Genomic DNA, 14,915 nt, shown 5'->3' on the forward strand with positions numbered 1-14,915 from the left:
TCAATTCTTGAAAAATTAACAGGTTTCCATTAAGAACATATGTACATACTATACATACATATGTATGTATTTAACAAGTTTGCAGAAAATATATTAATTTTCAGAAAACCACCCACTATGAAATTATTAAACAAATCCCATCGTCTACACATAATTTCTTTATTGTTTGTGAATTCAATTACTTATAACAAATTCATGGACTTAAATTATATGGAACGATTTTCATTTAAGCCTCATTGTTTGAACTAATTTTAGACATGATACTTGCGGAATATTAGTACAAAATAAATATTACATTTGTATACGATTAGTAAACGAAATATTAAATTATATAGTTTAGTAATTATTTGTTATGCCTTTAATTCCTTCGTGTACCGTCTTTTGTTAATTTTTAATTGTGAAACGCTGAAAATAAATGTTTAAACTTAACTGTAATTTAAGCATAAAATACCGTTCTCATTTAAAACATTGTAACAGCTTCAATAGTTAATTAAACTTTTGGTTTACACTTAGTCGAAAGAAAGTGATAAAGCTTTGCTCCAATTACTCATATCCGATTTATTTAAGGTTAACTTTTTTTGTTTATATATTTTATACGTTTCTGCTATGTACAAATACAGCAACAACATACATTTACAACACCAACTAACAATGATTAATTGCAATTGAATATATATTTTTGTTTAATTCCGTGCATTTTATACACATATACATATGCAGTTTCATTAATATGTCCACAAATGATGCGCTGTTCGTTACATAATACTATTGATTAATTATTTTAATTATTTTGATTTTTGTTTTACTGACATCTATTTGAAATTTATTGCTATATTTTCTATTGCCAACTAAAATATATATATTTCACCTTATTTTTTAAACATCTAAACACACACTTAGACACCGATTGAAATACATTGGAAAGTTTAAGTCGTTTCTACGAACAAATGACACATAAACGTTGCTATTGTGAACTAAACGGTTAATTTTTACTGGTGAAAAACAATGTCACACATATTCTCATAATAATAGTAAGCTTCTATGCTCGTTTGCAGTAAGAAGTTAAATAAAGTATAAAGTAATAATTTTTATTATTATATTCCTCCGATTTATTAAAAAAATAACGCTTTTCAGTCTTGTTTTGTTTATTGTGCCACACCGCTGTCCACTAGGACCCCGCTTTCACTACTTTATATAAAATTTTTGGAAAATATTTTTATAATTTTTTAGTTATATTTTTATAATAAAAACAAATGATTTTTAATTTTTAAAATTTTTTAATAATAAGAAAAATTGTTTTTTAATTTTTAAGATTTTTTTATAATACAAAAATTGCTTTATATTTTTTTATAATAAATTATAATAAAAAAATGTTTTTTTAATTAAAAAAAAAGACTACAACTTTTTTTTATTATAAAAAAAATTAAATAACAATTTTTCTTATTATAAAAAACTTGAAAAATTAAAAATAAGGTAAACAACAATAACTAAAAACAATTTTTTTAATTTTCTTTTATAATGAAAACATTATTTTTTAATTTTTAAAAATTTTTTTAAAATAAAAAATTTGTTTTTTAAGTTTAAAATTAATAAAAAAATGTTTTTTAATCTTTAAATTTTTTTTATAATAAAAAATTGTTTTAGATAAAAAAATTAATTTTTAATTTAAAAAAATGTGTCCAAAATAAATATTTTTGTTTTTCAAGTTTTAAAATTTTGCCACAATAAAAGAAAATGTTTTTTAATCTTTAAATTAATTAATTTAATCTTTAAATTAAAAAAACAATTTCTTTTTAAAAATCTTTTTTTTAATAATAAATTTTGTTTTTATTTTTTTAAATTTTTTTATAATAAAATATTTTTTTTTATTAAAAAAAAACAAATTGTTTTTCGTTTGTTTTTGTAATAAAAAAATTGTTTTTTAATTTTTAAATTTTTTTCATTAAAAAACTTTGTTTTTCAATTTTTTAAACTTTTTTTTAAATAAAAAAATTTAAAACAAAAACTTTTTCCAAAAATAAAATTGTTTTTTTTTTTAATTTTCTAAAATTATTTTTTACTTTCTACACAATTTTGTTATAATTTATTAAATTTTCAAAAATTTTCTAAAATAAATTTTCTTTTTAAAGTTCAGTAAAAAATTAAAAGTATGTTTTTAAAAAATAAATTTGTTTTTTAATTTTTGAAAATTGTTTTCTAATTTCCAAACAATTTTTTTTATAATTTTTTTAATTTTCAAATTTTTTTAATTTTTTAATTAAAAATTTTTTTTACAATTATTTCTTTTTATTGACATTAACAATGTTTTTCACCATTTTCTATTTACGCATACGTTTATACATTACATACATATGTAGTTATGCATACACAAACAACAACAATAATGACACTGATTATGTTTAACGACAACATTAACATCGATATCTTGAACATCAAATTTAAAGCCATTACTTGACCCATAGTCCGAGTCCGAGTAAAACATACACACATACATAGAAGCGAATTACAACATCTAAGGTGGTTTTTCCGTCCATAGAAAGATGGCGAGTGAATTAGTTCACCTGCCCGGCTACCGATCGTTGCCAATCGATAACGTTCGGTTCGGTTAATTCACTCTAGAAAATTATTATTTTTGTTAGTGTAACTACTTACATTGTAAATATGTGTTTACACTTATTATTAATAATAATGATAATAGTAATGAGTATGTATGTCTATAAGATAGTCTATTATTTCCGATTTGATTTAAATTCACTTGCATCGTACGAGATCTAAGCTCCACGAACAACGTATTCGTGTATTTAGCTACTTTTTAGGTAAATTAAATTCAAATTATCATATATATATATGTATGTATGTATGTATGCGCAGTTATCAAAAAAATAGCAATGGATTCGTGTAAGAAATAAGGAAAGAATCAGAGTTGGCTAAAAAACGAAGATCACAGGAATTTTTGTTTTCAATTTCATTTTTTTATGTAACCATACGTGTCTATAATAACGTTTAGTGTCAGAATTTAGCATCTGAAGGTGAAAATATCATATAAAAAATTATTTCTAATTATTTGAGCTTGTGTCATAGACTTTATCCTCTTCAAACCATTTGAATATGGTTTATTTCGACAATGAAAACATTTAACCCCGCATGTATTGAATATGAGTTATTTTGAACCCGAATTCGTTTTGAGCCACCAAGAAGAAGCCTTTGGGCAAGACGGGCAGCGAGCTTCTCGGATGGGTCAATGCTTGGGGGAAAAGGTTGGTGAAAGGGCCTACTGTCGGGAGCTCTCTATCAACCCCAGTTTCAGACTGCCTAAGTATTGCAGTGTCTTCCAGGCCGAGGTTGCAGCCATTAAGGTAGCAGATTTACTGCTCCAGAGTGAAGCCTCCTTCAAATCAATGACCATCCACTCAAATAGCAGCGCGGCTATACTAGCCTTGCCTCATTAACAGTGCCCTCAGTGCTGGTCGAAAAGTGCCTAGCCTCGCTATCAATAGCATCGAGTGGCTTTGTGATAAGACTGGTATGGATGCCAGACCACAGCGGAATCGCAGGAAACCGTAAAGCTGATAAAAGGGGAGTTGATCGGTGCTCCCGTATCCACTTGTGTTCCACTACTAAATAGCTGGGCTTCGCGGAAGCTTGGTCAGCGCTAGGACACAATCGATACATGCGCTGTCGCATGTCTTTTGGTCCAAGATCGGTGGCGAGAGATCTAATGATCCCTTTGCCCTCAGTAAGGCTAGCGTCTCAAATCCTGTATAGCTGCTATAGAAATTTTGAGCGCACAGTTCTTGAAAGGAATATTTGTATTTCTGTAGGGTATTATTTATAGGTGGCAACGGAAGTTAACATTTTTTCTTATTTTCTTTAACAAAAGAGTCTACTTAGTAGTGTCTGTGGAAAACAGAATGCATAACTGAAGGCATACATACATACACACATACAAACATATACATTTCTACTACTAAAAAGTCGGTATATTTTAACTATATATTATTAATCCTTCTGGCATTAAATTATTTGTTTAAAATTTTCCTCTTTAATAAATGTGATTGTCAGTTTTAACTAGTTTTTTTCATGCTTTACTACAAAATACTTAATTTTCGAGTATTTTTTTCACTTTGAGAGTTTTTCTAATTTCGTTAAGTTTTTGTTTTTTATAATTACAAAAAACAGTCTCTGTTTTAATGGTGTTGTAAAGGTGTAAGTTGTTGTAGACCATAAGAAAGCTGTACATAGAAAGTGAAAACCAACAAAATAACAAATATAAAAAAAAAATAAAAAAAATGTAAAAAAAATTAAAAAAAATGTAAAAAAAATTTAAAAAAAAATGTAAAAAAAATTAAATAAAAATATTTAAAATTCTGTGTTTTTGTTCGAACATTTAGATTTTTATTTGTTTAGTAAAATTTACAGTGTTTTATGCATAATAAATAAGTTGGGAAATAAATAATAATTTTCAACTAACTAGAAATTATAGTTTAATTATCAGTTCCTTAAGTCGAGACGAAATTAATTAACATATTTGTAGTATAACTGTAAACGCAATACAAACGCACAATTTTTTTTATAATATCGCATGCATTAAATAATTGAATAATTAATTTATTAATTAAATATTATACTAACAAATTTAACTTAATTTATATTTTTAATTATTTTTTTTTAAATATTATAATATATTTTTTTTTATTTTAATGTTTAATTTTTTTTATTCATTTATAAATTTATCGCATGCGATAATTGAATGAAAAAAAATTAAAAAACAAGTTATGAGAGAAAAAATAAGTTGCTTTGCCAATTTATTAATAAAAATAAAAAAAACCTTAATAAAAAATTTGAATAAAATTAAAAAAAAAACTTTTAATTTTTATATTACATAACATAAAAAAGCGTACACATAAACTTAAAAAAAAATAATTTTTATTATTAAAATATTTTAAAATTAAAATTTATTATTTTTATTTAATTTAATTTATTTTTTTTTTTGCACATAAACATAAAAAAAAATTATTATTAAAAAATGTTATTTATTTTCTAATTTCAAAATTTTATTTTTATTGTTTTTTTTTTAGTTTTATTACATATTTTTACGCGCTCAAAAGACTATGCAGCTGTTATAAATTATAATAAAGTTAAATTATATTTATTTAACAATTTAATAATTAACTTATAAGCACATAACCTAAAAATAAAATTTGTTCAAATAGACATTGAGCGCATTCGTTTTCATTCATAAATATTGCAGTTACTTTGAAGACGTGCGTGTTCGGAGATTCGTTTCTTTACATTTGCTGCAGTTGGACTAGCGACTTTTTAAACTATTTTCAACTAAATACAATACAACCATTATAAGCAGTTAAATATACATAAATAAATAATACAACAGTGGAAAATTGTGCGATGAATTGATTAGTTAATTCAAAAAAATTTCAATCACATATAAATATTAGCAGGCAGTTGAAGTAATAATTTAACAAATAATATATTTATATTTTTTATTTTTATCAGAGTAGAATGTCCTCAGATTTATATTCTCCAAATTTATATTTATATACTTATATATATCTTACACAATATTTTACATATAGAAAAATTGCTGGAAAACGAAAATCTGTAAAAAATACACTGCGAGAAATCGTGTTAGCAGTTATCGATTCAGCTTTTCACTGCTCACTAATTTTGGACACTGTTCGCTTGCCAAAAAATTGGATAGCTGCAATTATGTATTCGATTCAGTACTCTCTAAGTCCTGGCATATTGAAGATAGCTATTTTGTCAAACTAAATTTAGCAATTTTCGCATTTATTATAAATTTTGAACGGTGAAATTTACGAAAAAAATGGGAGAGCTTTTTGTATAGAATTCGGTTGCCTACAAATATAAAAATCCGTATATTTTTTTCAAATAGTAAATATGTATTGTGATATGATTTTTTCTTTCCAACAATAAGCAAAATAAAAATGGAAACTGAGAGGTGGAGGATCTTTCTAATAATATGAAGAGCTCATACTTGGACAGAACTTTTTTGTGGTGTATAAAAAACAATTTTTTGGTGTATAGAGTGAAAAAAAAGAAAATATTTTTTCTAGCTATCTGCACACCAATTTTTCGAAAAAATAAAACATTTTTGATCCACTCTACATATTACAACGAAATATGTTCGTTCCTGTTGCACTTATAAGCATATATGTATATGTAAAATATTGTATAAAATATATATTTTTTAGATCTACATACCTACATACATATAAATATACTTTAATTTATATAGGTTTTATAGACTAGGGTTAGCCAAAACCAAATCATATTGAATTTATGGTTTAAAGGTAACATATAAAGAGAGTAAAATAACCCTACAAGACGAAAGACCTACAAAAATTTACCGAAAAAAATCTACCTGAATGGATTTTTTTAATATGAGAATCGCACATTTAGAAGCTTAAAAAAAGCAAAAGCCATATTTTTTTGACTCACCCTAGTATGAGCTTTTTTGTGGCAATTTATAAAGAAAAGAATATAGATTCTCAGCTTTATTTTAGAAGTTGCCGGTGAGCATTTAATGTTTTCCATACAAATAACAAAAAATAATTTTTTTTCATCAAGAATACCAAAACTTATGAAACGTTACGATTAACTTTTTTACAACTCGCGAAAAATTTCCCAAAAAAAATTTATATCGAGGAAATTTGTTTTACAATTCCACAATTTGTATACTAAGAAAATGGATTTTTTAGCAAAGGTATTAGGAGATACTTATGCAAAACAAAAAATAAATATTTCCATCAAAAATACCAAGAATAATGTAACGCTTAGGATTAACTCTCTTACAATGCGCAAAAAATTTCCCAAAAACATATATGTACCTCGGGAAATTTTTTTTTACTTCCAAAAATTTCCTAAAAAATTATACACCGCTAAGATTTTATTTTACAATTCCAAAATTCATATATTTAGCAGCTTAGAAAAGGGAAAATTCGTAATGGTATATTTTTTGGCTCACCCTAGTATAGACCTTTTAGTGATATTTTTGAACAAAGGAATTTGGAGACACTTACACATCAACACCTTTGTATAGTAAGTTTTACAAATATTTTGTTGTAAATAAACTATGCTATGAAGCATAAAACCTATCAGCTAAACTATGTAGAAAGTTCACAACAATTTTTTTCACCTAATTTACCACACATTTTTGCTTTTGTTTCTTCAATACTTATAGCTAAATGTTAATTATTGTTTATAGGTACATTAAAGTACATGCACGTTAACCCATTGATAATCTTGCTGTAGTAGTATAACAGTACTTAAGTTTTTATAGTTTAGTGTTATTTGTTTTTGTGGTGGATTTTGTTTAAAATACAAATACAGTTAATTCAACCAATTTGTATAAGTATGTGTGATACATATTGACTTTAACTAACACATATATGTATATTATATTTTTCATATCGTGTACATATATATATGTATATCTACTATAACTTATCAGTTTAAGCGTACTGCAGAGTCATACAATGTCTGTATGTATTTTCTAGATATTTAACTCTTTACTTAGTACACACATACATTTACAGTTATACAGTTATCATTAACAATTAGCTTTTACAAATAGTTTTCACATCAACAACCAACATTTAGATATTAGATAACACTTTTGTAGTTTTTTTTATTTCATTTAAACTTATTCATTTTCAATTCTAACCCAATAACTTGCATTTCTACATCCCTACTACTGCTACAGAACCCATTTTTATACGAATTCAACTATTTGACTACTATATGCCATATTCCAGCTTTCCACTTATTACTTTTACGCTAGATTTACAACTTTTCCGCCTTGCTTTAGGCTCGCAAGAGCAAATACTGTTTTGATGTAGTACGGCGGTTGAGGCAGCCTTTAAACGCCAGCTGCCGCACCAGCGAGCGCGTTGGCGCCGGTCTCATCGTCGCCGCCGCCTAAATCGTCTTTGTTCCTGCCGCCGGTGCTGTTCGTGATGCTGTTGCTGGAGCGTGCCGGCGATATGGTGTTGCCACCATTTAAGTTTAATGTGAGATTATTGCTTGTGGCCGATGTGGAGGCAGCGCCACCGCTGCTGAAGAGCACCAAGAAGCCATTACTAATGGTGCAAATTCGAGATTCAGCTTCCTTTTCGAGTATTTGTCGGGCCTGCAAGTAAGTTCATTTATTAGTTATTGGAATAGGCTGCTGCTGACTCAACGAAACTCATTTTAAGGTGTAACCAAGAGAATTTTAAAACAACCAAAACTTAGGTCAACACAATAAATACCGCCTTCAGTTGAGAAATTTTCAGTTTATTTATAATTTAGTTGCTACCTTATAAGACCTAATACCTTGCGGCCAGTAATGTCTAATATACGTATAGACAGGTGATCGGCACAATCTAGGGCAAGCTGGGACTTTTCTCCCCCTCTCATGCACTGGTGCTACACAGTGATTATAAGACCAATTCTGCTTTAGGATGCAGCAGTGTGAGCAACATGCTTACAGAAATCTAGGCAATGGAAAAGGTTGGGAGGCTCGCAGCGCTGTGCAAAACAGGTGCTCTAAGAACCACTCCAATGGCGGCTCTGGAACTAGTGCTACACCTTATCGGCGGGGGGAGTACTGACTGTAGGAGAATTTACACATAGTAATTTGGGCATGGGCGGTTTGGTATAATCCATTTTTCAGTTGGGAAAGAATGTGCAGAGTAAGCATAGGAAAAGTAACGTCCTCACCCTAAACTACGTCGAAGAAATATGGCAATATGCCCACCAAATTTCGATCACAAATAATTTCAGATATGCACTGATCGCCAATCACAGTGGAGCCATAAACATCTTGAACGACTCCCTCTCAGTGAATGGTGTACTTGGAGCGAATCCATCACCCACTGTAGACGACGTGCTCGAGTTGCCACGAGAATCGAGAGTGACCATTGCGCTGCTTTGTTCTGGATATTGTAGCAGGTTAAACTCCTACTTATTCAGAATAGACCTTGACATTTCAAATATATGTCCAGCATGTAACGTGTTCCCGCACTCTAAACATCTCTTTGTATGCTTATCTAATCCTATACAACTGACAACCCTCTCCTTATGGCCCGACCCCGTTGAAACAGCACGTTTCTTGGACATACCGTTGGAAGACCTCGATGACAAATTATTTGAACCTTACCAACCTAACGGGGACTAGATAACCGTTACAACAACAGCAAAATGGTTGACGTAAAGGTATGTTAGCTGCGCGGTTGTCCCAAAAATGAACGACGGAGTTAGAGTTGGGCATAAGGCAGCCTTTAAGCTGCCAGCCCAGTGCAGTTGGGAAGCCGGAAGCTGGGTTCTAATGCATCAGCAGTCAAGCAGCAATCAAACCTCGTTTTGCATTTGGAAAAAAGAGTCTTGGAAAGCAGGGTAGCAGTGGAAAGTGTCGCCAGAACCAAGTGACTTTACTTATACTGTGTGCCAGGTTTCAAACGCATAGAGGGCAATAAAATAGTGAACAAGATTGCCAAAAGTAGTGTACGGTTGCCATCCGAATTGTCAAGAGCAAGACACCAGATAAACAATGGGTCATCTGTTGTATATTTTTCCCGCATCGGCAAGGCTTCTCTTAAATCATAATGGTATGAGACACTGGAAGAGGTATCGTTAGTGAGACCAATGAGTCTGTTGAAATTTGCATTAAACACAGGTATTCTAAAGGATGAATACTCCCAATGGACTTAGTAACGGAACTCTATCTGGCAACGTAAAGGATAAAAACTGGAAAATGTGTCACTCCTTAGCTTACCGGACTTACCTAAACTTTAACAATATAAAATTTATTAAGTTGGAATTTCACAAGAGTTTTTTCGGGTTTTTTGACTTTCAGTAAAGTACCTCCTTCGGCATTTAGTCTGGCAATATGAATCTCACCACAGTCGGACTATCGCTACTTAAAAGCGTCAGACCTAGGACTGACAATCCCGCAGAATTGTCTTGATTCTTTTAAAACTATACTTTAGAACTTTAATACACTTTTTGAAATAGCTGTACATATTTTTCTTCTCAAATTAACGAACTCAGAGAAGCTCAAGTTAAGAATGAATTTGATCTTCTAAGAAATCATTCATCTAAGAATTTAATAAGATAATTGGCTCACCTTGTTTCGATGCTCGGTCAACGCATTCCTCACGGATTCGTGTTGTTTTTGCAGGTCATCGGTACGTTTGTCATAGGTTTGCTTCAGACGCACGCGCTCAGCGACACCGCGCTCCACCACTGAGCTCGCCACTTCACGCTTCATTCTAATAAACGGCAGGAAAATATTATTGACACGAAAGAAATGTTAATACTACAACAATTTTCGGCTCACCTAACCAACTCATCGCGATCACGATGAACCGATGACAAGTTTTTCACTTCGGTGCGACGCGCTTCTTGCAGCTGATGCATTACCTCCGAAGTGACACGATCAAGCGACGCTTTCAACTGTTTCATTTGATTTGCCTGCGAATTGCGCAACACCTTGTCCGCCAAAGCATAGATTATTTCATAATACTTCTCCTGTATGTCGCGGTACTGCGTTGAATAATCACGGCAAGAGGCGAGTAAACGTTCTTGCTGTGAACGCGTCACCAACGCGGGACTCTCACCACCACTGCTGGTGGCACCATCCACACAGTCCTCGTTGAGATCACCAATATCCGGAAAGCAGGGCGGCACTTCCACACCCGTATCGCTAGTGGCGAGACAATTACTAAACATCAATGTGAAAGTACAATGCGCATGCGCAGACGCGCAATACGGATGCAAACACACTTACAGATTCTTATTGCTGAGACGTTTCTTTAGCTTGCTGGCAATGTTGAACATGGGCTTCTTATTACCATCCATGGGACTAGATTTTTGCATAGCGATTTTGATTTTCTCCTTATCGTGTTTCTTACGCAGCGACTCCAGCTTCTTCTCCAACTCGAAACGCTTCTCGCGCACCAACTTATTGTCCAGTATCTTATCCAGCGGCTCTGCGCGCACCAAATCCACATCGAATTGCGATGACTCCACCTGCCGGATAGATGTCTGTGCAGTTGAGTCCAGCGAATGTTGATGTGTAAAACCAGGGCCGCCGGCAGTGCCCGCATCGGCGGAGTCGTGATCACCGCCAGCATTCGCCTCGACGCTCAAAGTTGCGGCCGTGGTAATACTGGCGCGATGCTTCGGACTCATTGTCGTGGACTCAACGGGACGTAGCTCCTTCTTCTGGCCACCTACTTGTACAAAAACGACTTTTGTTTGTCAAGTTTAATGGACGCAGGCAGGTTAACGGTTAACGGGGTAACGAGGTAACGGGTTGCGAGCAAACGTTGTTTTTTGTTTTTTGTTTTGTTTTTGTGTTTGTGTTGTTGTTGTGTGGCAAGGTGTTAAGGGTGTAGTTGGTTAGTTGTAGACAGAGGAGGAAAATGTTGAAGTGTCCAGTAACCAACAGTAGTTTGAAGAATATATAAATAAATAAATGAAAAAAGAAATAGAGACAAATAGTTCAAATAACCAAAGAAGGCATAAATTCAAATAAATTCAAAGTATTCTACATGAAATTATCAGAAGAAAATATAAATGTGGCGCTAAATACATAATAACTACCGGTCCATAGACAATAAAAATTGAACCCACACCAAGATTCTTCATTTCATGCGCTCTAACTTACAAATACATTTACATTCTAGGTACATAGATACACAAACGGTATTTATATAGACGTAAGCGCTCTAAAACTTACATGAATTGGTTATGTCTTCCTCTGATGAGATCGGTTCGGTGCCCTCGGTCAGCACGGCTAATTGTTTGTCGCGTTTCTCCAACTCACTCTGATACTTAATTGGATTAGCTAAAGCCTCGGCGAAATTTGACAGATCATCTGGCACATAATCCTTAACAACAATATATAGAAACAGTGATGCTAGCGTCAAGGGCTGCCCCAATTCGGTGCGTAGATTGACATGTCGATACCCTGGACATAAGCCTATAACGGGTAGAACACGATGACCCAGAAATTTTCCACCCTCTTCATAAGCCGCGATGCGTATATTGGCGAGCTCGGGCAGCACAACCTGCCACAACAAACAAAAGCAACATTTTTATAAAAACAAAAAAAAAAAAAATAAAAATCTGTGTTGCCACCCTTCACCTTTTTGAACACAAAGGGCTCCTCGTCATAAACCGGATTCAAGCCATTATCGCGTACAATGCGTGTGCGAAAGCGTTTTCTCACCGTATCCGCGGGCAAGCCAAACATTTCCACCTCAACGTAAGTGCCGACGCGTTTATCCGTTAAAAATTGGCCCGACAGCACAGTAATGGACACGGTACCAGCTATGATGCCATCGACCTGCAAAAAGTAATCCTTTGAAATTTTGGCGAGCACTAAAAAATCGCATTCAAATAACATACCGTGCTCTCCGCAAATGGATCCAGGCGTCGATCGGTGCGCCGCATAAATTCTGGCTTCAGTAGATAGCCCGAACGGTCATTGTACTCGAATATGCCCAAATTCAACTGCATAGCCAAGTCCAAAGTCTGATAGTTGAGCGCCACCAGCTGGCAGCCGGCATTCCAGAAGAGCTGTGGGTATAATAAGATAAAGAAATGATTAGTGCTCCAGAGTTAAAAGCAATTTAAAATGTTAGTTAATCCACCAACCTGCGGCATGAAGTTGGAACTGTCGAATCGTGTGCCGGTCGGGTAAACACGCGAGAGCTGATGCTTGTTGTAGTTGACAAATTCAATTGGGCGCTCTTTAAGCAGCGCTGTAGCTTGTTTTTCATCGAAGGAGGACATTTCGTAACAGCGATTTTTTTCTAATGGAAAGGAAAGTGAGAGAGCGAGAAAAAGAGTGTAAGTGGAATTGTTTAATTTAAAATTATTTAAAGTTCAGTATTAATTCCCCACTTATGGAGTACAACATCTGAATAATCCCTAAACGTGGCCGAAGATAATACATGCTTCGGATTTGAAAGATTCTGAAGAGCTGTAAAGGACTTATTAAGAGAACGCAACATATTGAATAAGCATTGGAGGTTGTGGATTTAACCATTTCTCTTTACTATACTAGATGCGACCTTGTAAATCTCTTTATTAAACTATCTCTCATACTAAAGTAAAAATCCGGCATAAAACTGACCCTAGGGACTACATTCTCAAGCGGTTCCTACGTTTAATGTGAAATAAGGGTAGGTAATATCCATTATCTCTGATTCCTTAAGAACCATCAATAATATCAACTCGTTTTACGTATGGTGAAGTAGATGAAGCTGATATGATCCATAAAAAATTCTTAAAGGAAGTCAGCATAATTGTGCTCCGACTTTACCATAAAAATATTCGTTGCCTTTCTAGTAAGCAACGTTCCCTAATAAGCAAATATTCCTTCCCATGATAGACCGGAATGAAAACGGATTCTTATCCCACCAAGTACAGCGGACTCGACAGAATTCCTCAATATTTTTATACCGTAACAGACTATATTAAGTGCGCCACGAAGTTTGTTATAAGACAGAAGGAAGCGTCGGAGACTCTTCTTCCTAAGAAGCTGCTTATTTGATGGAAACTGAACGAACGAAGTCAAGTTCTTCAAGAAAAAGTTTGGTACTTTTTAAGCTTCGGTTATCTGAAGAACAAAAATGCGGTGGAGGCCGGTGAGTTGCCGGTCGGGCTATTCAAATACAGCGGCGAAGAACTGATAATGAGCATGCATCAGATTCTTTGTATAATATGGACGGACGAAAGCATGCCCGGCGATTAGAATTTAAGTTTGTTCTGTGTAGATTTCAAAGCTGCTTTTGACATGTCTAAGTCTGAATTTGGTATCCCCGCAAAAGTAGTACGGCTGTGTAAACTAACGTTGAGCAATCGTCAGGATTTAGAAGGACGTTTCGTGCGACTTCTTCAATCTACTCTTGGAGAAAATAATTCGAGCTGCAGATCTGAATAGAGAAGATACAATCACTCTTATAGAAGACACAGCTACTAGCGTACACCGATGATATTGATAACATTGGCCTCAGCGGCCGCGCCGTTATTTCAGCTTTCTCCAGACTAAATAAGGAAGCGAAGCAAATGGGTCCGGTAGGAGGGCAAGACGGAATATCTGCTGTCATCAAACAAACAGTCTTCGCAACTTGGCACACTCGAAATCCAACGCAAAATAACTCTTGCCAGCAGGTGCTACTTCGGACTGAGTAGGAAATTGTGAAGTAAAGTCCTTTCTAGACGAACAAAGACCAAACTCTGCAAGTCACTCATCATTCTCGTCCTGTTATGTAGTGCGGCGGAATGGACAATGGCCTCGTCTGATGAGTCGGCCTTAGGGGTGCTCGAGCGAAAGCTTTTGCGGAGGATTTACGGTCCTTTGCGCATTGCCAAAGGCGAATACCGCCTAACACGAGCATTTTTACACATTATTTTTTATGTTCTCATTTATAAACTCCTCTATTTTCGGAAAAATATAACTGATAGTCTATTCTTATGTTACCTAACCAAAAAATATAATTACACCTCCTTTTATCTTGTAAATACTTCAAAAAAGGAAAAGGAATTATTACACTTACTTTCCGCATTTTCGAATGTGTAAAAATGCACCGGTTCCACGTAGTTGACCAGCGCCGAGAGCTCAGCTGCCGCTTCAGTTTCTTTCTGTGGTTTTTCTGCTGTTGGATCGGCGCCTACTGGTGGATTGGGTGTTACATTCGGCATAGACTCATCGTCGCTGGAGCTGTCCGTATCCGATGAACCGGTGCTGTCCTTAGAATTCTGACGAATTTGCTGATAAGAAGAGGGTTAAATATATTTTTATTTATTAAATTAATATTTAAATTCGCAATATATATGTATATGTGTTAGATTGAAATTATTCATCAGTTAAATGCAAACAA

At 33.3% G+C, this 14,915-nt stretch overlaps 1 protein-coding gene across 5 annotated transcripts in view; it reads right to left on the minus strand.

Annotated features, from left to right (window-relative positions):
* Window positions 1-7,409: 7,409 nt before the first annotated feature.
* The window catches only part of LOC126752754 (1-phosphatidylinositol 4,5-bisphosphate phosphodiesterase classes I and II), a 144,513-nt gene continuing 137,007 nt past the window's right edge, over window positions 7,410-14,915 (minus strand). For 2 of the 5 annotated variants that reach the window (XM_050463715.1, XM_050463717.1), the window contains exons 12-20: window positions 14,592-14,805; window positions 12,685-12,842; window positions 12,436-12,606; window positions 12,173-12,373; window positions 11,765-12,095; window positions 10,811-11,273; window positions 10,361-10,744; window positions 10,148-10,292; window positions 7,410-8,170 (exon numbers count right to left, since the gene is read on the minus strand). In XM_050463715.1, coding sequence (XP_050319672.1) covers window positions 7,901-8,170; window positions 10,148-10,292; window positions 10,361-10,744; window positions 10,811-11,273; window positions 11,765-12,095; window positions 12,173-12,373; window positions 12,436-12,606; window positions 12,685-12,842; window positions 14,592-14,805 — 2,337 coding nt within the window. In that variant the 3' untranslated portion in view covers window positions 7,410-7,900. The remainder of the gene's footprint in view (window positions 8,171-10,147; window positions 10,293-10,360; window positions 10,745-10,810; window positions 11,274-11,764; window positions 12,096-12,172; window positions 12,374-12,435; window positions 12,607-12,684; window positions 12,843-14,591; window positions 14,806-14,915) is intronic. The other 3 variants (XM_050463720.1, XM_050463719.1, XM_050463718.1) reach the window with 3 other exon arrangements.

This window comes from Bactrocera neohumeralis, chromosome 3, assembly GCF_024586455.1.
Source record: "Bactrocera neohumeralis isolate Rockhampton chromosome 3, APGP_CSIRO_Bneo_wtdbg2-racon-allhic-juicebox.fasta_v2, whole genome shotgun sequence".
Classification (NCBI taxonomy): Eukaryota; Metazoa; Arthropoda; class Insecta; order Diptera; family Tephritidae; genus Bactrocera; species Bactrocera neohumeralis.